The following is a 7,151-nucleotide window of genomic DNA, read 5'->3' on the forward strand; positions in this document are numbered from 1 at the left end:
GAGAGCAAAAGGAGCCTTAGGTGATCCATGAACAAAACGACTGTGTGCTCACAAAACTTAATCTACAGAAACAAAGGGCAGGCTGCATTTGGCCAGAAGGCTGCAGTTTGTCCACCTTTGGCCTAAACAGTACAACTATTTTGTTCCTGTCTATACATATACTCCTATGTTTTTGATTATTAAATATAGCACTCTAGGATAGTTCCTGTTCTTAGCCCTATTTTCAGATCAGAAGACTGACACACAGCCTGGCTAAAGGCCTTGACTAGGATCAGAGAGTGATTTGAACCCAAGAAGTTTGTCTTCAAAACCCTTGAGTTTTTCCCCTTTTTTTAGCTACCAACGAATTTTAATACTGTCTTAACCATATAAATTGCATAAACGCTATTCAATTTTTCCTTAACGTTACAAATATTTCAGTCTTGCATTCTTGATTAATTATAGTTTACAATTGATGCATAATTGTTCATCATCAGGGTAATAAGTTTCGCTGAAATATTTCATACATCTATTTATCTTCTGTTGTTGAATTAGTCTAAGATGAATTCCCAGGAGCAGCATTCCTGGGCATCTCTAGGACCAGGGATCAGTGTGCTGGGGAAGGAGGCCTGTGGTATTTGCCAGTTTCTATGGTGTCAATACTCCCATGACGGTGGATTTTAAGCTTCTAACATGACATCACTGAACAGAGCTGGGAAGAGATGCCACACTTGGCTCTTGCAAGGAGCAAGCAGCACCCAGCACCCCCCTGGCTTGATACAAATTGCCTTTCTACTTCCCAGTACCAAGTTATAAATGGAATTACAGGATGTGGGAGTTATTATCTGGAAATGACCTTGATGTTGCCTTTTAAAACTGGATAGTGTGTGAGGGCCTGGGTATCTCAATGTTGTTTTAATTTATATCTCTATTACTGAAACAGATCATTTTTCCATGGTCCCCTTATGTGTGTTTCTTCCACAAATTCCCTATTCATGTTCCCCCATCCATGAGGGGTAGGATGCCTTTCTTTAAGTCCTGAATAACTCTATATGCTGTCATTATTAATTCCTTGAGCTCATCTGACATAATTTCCTTTATGTTCTGCTTTTATTCTTTTGTTATGCAGGAATTGTAATATAATCAAGCCTGTCCACCTGTACTCTGGTGATTCTTTTACTGGTAGTGAATGCAAGAAAATCCATCCTATTTTCATCTATTCCACAAACATGTATTAAACGTTCAGTATGTGGCAGGCATGATTCCAGGTATTAGGGATACAGCCGTGACCAAAATAACATCTCTGCCCTCGTGCCATTCCCGTGGGGAAAACTGAAAATAAACAAGTACATATGTAATGGAAGGTCTGGTGGTGATAAGATCTATAACAACACAAAGCAGAGGGAGAAACAGAGAAGGATGGAAAGAGGTGCCATTCAGAAGTGCCCCTGGGAAGGTCACTTGAACAAAGAGTTGAACTCAAGTGAAGGAGTGAGTCATGCTAATTTTTCTGCAATCTGATTTTTTAAAATTGAATTTATTAAGTTAACTTTAAGGGATTTGGGGGGGGAGAGGGGAATGGGTATATGACAAAAAAGAGGTTCTGATTATTTTTTTTCCAATGTATATGCAATTATCCCAATACCTTTCCGTCCTCCTTATTTTCAGAAGCTTTGTTATAAAGCTGAGTCTATTTCTCAGCTCACTAAAATGTCTTAACATGTATCTTTCTCACAGTCTACTTTAATTGCTATTTTTTGGCACTTCCTTTTGAAAAAATTCACCAATTTTTGCTGATGCTCTTTGTTTAGCATTTCTGAATCCCTATTTCTAGTCTCAAAATGAAATTCCATCTTCCCCAAAAGGCAACCAACATCTTCTCTTTGTATCTACTAATACCTTCCATGGAACAGGGCCAACATAGCTTTTTAATACATTTTTGTTAAATTTTGAATGAATGAACTATAAAACTCTTTAGATGTTTTCGACTCCACCTCACTCTTCTAAATAGGTCACAGGTGTCCAAGAGCTACTCTCCCACCCACATGCACGCTTGCTCCTGTCATTCAGTTTCAGAATAAAAATCCCATTCATACTTCAGTCCTTTACCATAAACACAGCAGCTCGTTAAACCAACGGAGGAAGAGCAGAATCCTCACGAAGGCCAAATCACTTCCATAAAAAAGGATATCGTTTGTCTCTTAATCGTTTTATTGTCTTTATTCTACTTGAGTAAGATTGAAAATCTTAATAGCCAGTCTTTAACGTGGTCAAACCATGTGCTTTTCCAGTTCTGTGTTTACACCGTCTGCGCATCCATATTCCCACCAAAACCAAGCAGACCAGGGAGAGGGGGGCCAGCACGGTCCCCCAGGAGAATGTGGTAGCTGTAGGAAGAACAGAGTCACATTATGGGTGGAAGGAACATTCTCTCACTGCCAAGCAGGACAGTGCAATGCGTGTTTATAGAGAAGACAGGAACCGGAGTTCATTTTTTCTAATAATTATGCACTGATTTTTCAGAAAGCATGCCCCTCGCATCAGATCAAGGATATTTGAGAAGGACATCTGCAGTATTAGGGAAACAAGCAAGGTAGAATGAACATCCATCAGAGAGAAAGAGCAGAGTGGGGTGAGGTGGCGAGGGTCTCTGTTCCAACCTGTTGAATAGCGTGCAATAAGACATTATCTGTTCAAATCTCAACCAGCCAACTGGGATGTGGCCAAGGTCCAGCGTGTCCTCTTCCAATGAGCGTGCATGTCAGGAGGATGATATAAACTAACACAGGACGAGAAAACCAACTTTGAATAAAGGAGCTTTAGGTGTCAAGATTATTGCTTGGACCCAGCTATTTTATATTCTACTCCTTGGCATCTGTGTGTCACGAGAATGTGGGAAGAGAGTACGAATAAAGACGTAACAAACAAACACAAGAACATGAGTGTTCGTGGACTCACTGATGATGAGGCCAGAGTTCCACATTTTAAAGCTACTATTTATCATCGTCTAGGCCTCCGGGAATCAACACAATCTCAGACTATTTCTCCAGATGATTTTTCTACCTTAACATCCCACAAGGCTTAGAAATGTGTCAAGCTTTAATATGCTGAGCAGCCATCCGGACGCACCTCTCCATGCTGAGGACAGGCTTTTAGCTGTGCCCTCGGCCATGAGTCGCGGCCAACCCAGCAAAGGACATGCCAGGAGACAGCTCATGTTATAGAAGTGTTTAAAGGTTCCCAGCTCCAGGCCCGGACAAACCACAGGTTCCTTTGGGTCACAATCTGAACCCCAGAAGTGGGCCCTGCTTTCTGTGGGACCCTTCCTTTCCAAGTCTGGACAACTATTGACTCTTTCATGGGAATGATCTAAAGCATCAGCCTTTGCATATATGTCCTAGGACAGTGGTTCTCAAACTTGAATAGGAAAGGAACCTGCTAAATTACCATCTTTGGCCTTACCCTGGAAGAATTTGGGTAGATCTGGGGTGAGCCCAGGGCTCTGTGTTTTCAACTAGTGGCCCAAGTGGGAGATGCTGGTGGTGCTCAGACCACAACTGGAGAAAAGTTGTATGTGTCATGCTCTGCCCGAGGCTTAACCAAATCCCCAGCTTTTCAATTACAAGTATGTCTGCAGCTGCTTTCCCAGAAAACACAGAGAATGTGGAGCAATCTGTTGGACTGCTACAGACTGCCCAGAAGGCATAAGAAGACTGCAGCTGGCAATCACTTTGGCTTCTGCCTTGTCCCCTCTGGCTGTCAACGGCCTCTGCGTTACCTGAGTTTCGCTGTCCCACTCCGCGCTTAAACGCTGGGAAGAAATCAGTTTGGTCCAAATGATAGCATGGGTTTCTCTTTTCTTCTTAAATGGGCACTGGGTTGATTTGACTAGAGTCTTGTGCTTTATTTCCTAGGGACTGATGACTTCAACCCTAAAGCTGCCCTGAGCCCTGCAGATCTGCCAGTCCCCAGCTCTTGGAGAAGGGAGTTCCTCAGTTTCGGGCTAAAGACCACCCCATCCTCCTCAAGGTGTCAGGAGAAAACAGCTAGTCCTGTGGATCAAGGGGCAGAACCACACGAGGACACAGGGCTTTTTTAAGTTTATCGCAGAACCACCTTATCTTTTTTCCAAAAGTCAGCTTGCTACTTAAATTTTTCCTTGAACATAATCTCCCAAAGCCAGCTCCCACCCGACAAAAAACAAATCATAAAAAATGAGAGCTCTGCTTTGGGTGCTCCACTAACAGGAAACGGAGGACCCCCTAAGCAATCATCTGGAGAACTAGTAGCTTTGTCCGGCATCCACAAAATACTGGCCATGCTGCTTTCCCCTGGAATGTTCCCCAAATACATACCTTCTTTGACCGTGGTACGGAGCGTCTGAAAACTCAGTGTGTTACGGACAAGGCATTTGAAATCCGTGTTCAAATCCTCTCTTATGACTGGATCAAAAACCAGTGGCACTTCGATGTAGTTCTCATTGTTCTCTGAGTATTCCCTGAGTGAGAAAACATTCACTTAAACGTGATGTATCGAATGCAAGCCCATCTTTACGACGGAGACGCCCAAACATTCTCAGTGAGAAGGATCGGCTGTGCTTAAATTGGTCTCAGGATTCATAAAGTCAGGAGCACTTGCCAGGATATTGGTTCCCTATTTGGGAGACTTTCTAGGCTGAATGTGGGAGTGACACTGAAGATGTTGGTCCCTGTAACAGGACGCTTGTCACAAGGAGAACTTAACAGGAGCCAGTTTCGTTTGGATAATGGAAAAATTCATTTTTTAAGGCCATTGACGAACAAAGAGGCAGTAGTAGGAATAGAAATGTCTGCCTTGGAGAAATTTGGCTGTAAGGCCAATAAATCATTTGCATACTGAGGAGGAGGGATTTTCTGGGAACCCTGGCCTCCACCGTGTTTCCACCTCTCATCTCCATAGCCAGCTGTCATTCTGGGAACTCAAGCTCAGGGCCGAGGGCTGCAGATGGGCCAGGCCAGGGAATGGTTCTAGCCAGCATTGCTGCCATTTATAATATGATCATACTCTGAAGATGCTTCCCTGCCACCTAGAAGCATGAATACAAATATCACTGATGCGGATCTGCTAGGGCTTTTTTTTTTTTTTTAATCCTTGGGAAATTAGGCTCCTTTAAGCGTGCAGATAGTATGAGTAAGCTGACATGGGGCATGTGAGTGATGCCAAGCTTTTCCCAACAAGGACTTTGCAAGCAAGCAGTTGTGCTAACCACATATAATTTTGATCCACTACAGTGCATCCAGGAAGACTTTTTTGATAGGTCTTTGAAAAAAGACAAAAACTGGCAAGCAGAAGTTGAAGCTAATTCATTGTACTGGAACTTGAATTTTAAAAATCCTTGATAATTTGGAACATCAAATGGTCTCCTTTCCTCAAATACAAATGGCTCACATTTACAAGGTCTGACTGTTCTACTTTGGGGGTGAGAAAACATTTTCCAGAGATGAATGCTTATGAGAAGAGAATTCTTCCTTTCTTTTAACATTAACCTTCCTTAGCGCCTGTGGCCACCCTCAGATACCGTAGTTAACTTTCAGACTCTTTTGAAGGGTTTGCGAAAATGTTTGACACTCAGGTTCAGGGTGCAGCATGGAAATGTATGAACTCCAAAGTATTTTTTTTTTTTGGAAAACTTCAAAAATCAAGAAACAGATGTTTAAGGAAACAGCTAGAAAATGCAACATCAATGCCAAGTAGTCGACTGTAGCCCAGCTCCTGTCGGAAGTTTGATTCTCAAGAACAACTGGTAAAACTTAGCAAAACTCAATTTTTAACATTCTAAAAATCTGCGGCGCCTGGGTGGCTCAGTCAGTTAAGTATCCAACTCTTGGTTTCAGCTCAGGTTATGATCTCAGGGTCGTGGGATGGAGCCCTGCATTGGGCTCCGTGCTCAGCATAGAGTCTGCTGGAGATTCTCTCTCCCTCTTTCTCCACCCCTCTCCTGGCTCGTGCTCTCTTTCTCTCTCTCTCTAAAATGAATAAATCAATCTTTAAAAAAAATAAAATAAAATTCTAAAAACCCAACAGTTTACAATTAAAAAAATTATTTTTAACGGAGTGTGGGTGTCATACGAATAGGTCTGGTATGACATTGTCTCTAAAGGGAAGAGCAAAGACCTCGGAAGTCCCAGCTGACAAAGATCTTCATCCACTTACTGGCGCTGCCCCTCGGCCACGCGGCCTCCCTGGTAGGCATTCTCTATTCTGGTGTTGTTGGCCATCCACCAGAGCATGGTGGTCGACTGTGTCCCGGCTCCCAGAAACACCTTACACGGGATTGTCAGTCTTGATCCTGTGCAGGGCAAGACACCGCACATCAAAGGTCAGAACCCAGCCAGGGAAAAGGGGTCACACCAGCCCCCGTGTCCACCAGCAAATCCAAGGGGTGGACCCTTCCCCACCTTCTCAAACACCCCTCGCCAGCCAATTCTTTCCTCAGAGGGAAACTCAGTTCCCTCAACTGATTCCATTTACATAGGACACCAGTATTTATCAACTGTCTCCAGTTCCCTCAACTGGTCTTAGTGAGAGATGAAAACCCTGAGGGCACATGGCTTCCCCAAGGCCACTCAGCTCCTACAGGGCCTTCTGAATTCATGGATGCCTTCTCCCACACTTTATTCTAGGTACCTCAAAAAGTCAGATGAACGTTTGGATTCTTTCTCTTTGTCCATTGCTGGTCTCAGCCCTCATGTTTCCCCCAAGAACCCCCCAGTCGCACATCATGCTCTTTTGGGATTAACTCTTTAAAAAAAGCCACTGAATTTTATATGCATGGTGCCTTCTGCAATTGTTCTGGGTCCTCCTCCTCAGTCACTAGAAGTTATATATTTTTTTAAATTACCAAAAGGGAGGAAAGGGGAAAAAAATGAACAAATCCTACCCATTTGTTTCTTCCTCATGGGTGATATGCCTCCATGTGGTGGGTCTTTTAATGTATGGCCCCCCTTCAGGCTCTTCTCCCTCCCTCACTGCCTCTTACAACCTTCAGATTTCTTGGCCAAAAGCAACCCATTAAATCTGGCCTCATGTGATTCTGCCACGCACATGAATGCCTTCAAAGCAACAGGGTGGGGAACTCAGCTCTACTTGGCTGGGGAATGCCCGGGAGCCAGGGTGCTGGACTCCCCCAGGCA

General features: G+C 43.6%; 1 protein-coding gene across 4 annotated transcripts in view; it reads right to left on the reverse strand.

The window, feature by feature from the left end:
• Positions 1-2,169: 2,169 nt before the first annotated feature.
• Positions 2,170-7,151, reverse strand: part of IL1R2 (interleukin 1 receptor type 2) — a 33,527-nt gene continuing 28,545 nt past the window's right edge. For 3 of the 4 annotated variants that reach the window (XM_006737405.3, XM_031032484.1, XM_031032486.2), the window contains 3 exons: positions 6,172-6,307; positions 4,335-4,477; positions 2,170-2,366 (listed from right to left, as the gene is read on the reverse strand). In XM_006737405.3, the coding sequence (XP_006737468.1) occupies positions 2,227-2,366; positions 4,335-4,477; positions 6,172-6,307 (419 nt within the window). In that variant the 3' untranslated portion in view covers positions 2,170-2,226. The other variant, XM_031032485.2, reaches the window with a different exon arrangement.

The sequence above is a fragment of the Leptonychotes weddellii genome, chromosome 10 (genome assembly GCF_054177405.1).
Source record: "Leptonychotes weddellii isolate Sample4059 chromosome 10, ASM5417740v2, whole genome shotgun sequence".
NCBI lineage: Eukaryota > Metazoa > Chordata > Mammalia > Carnivora > Phocidae > Leptonychotes > Leptonychotes weddellii.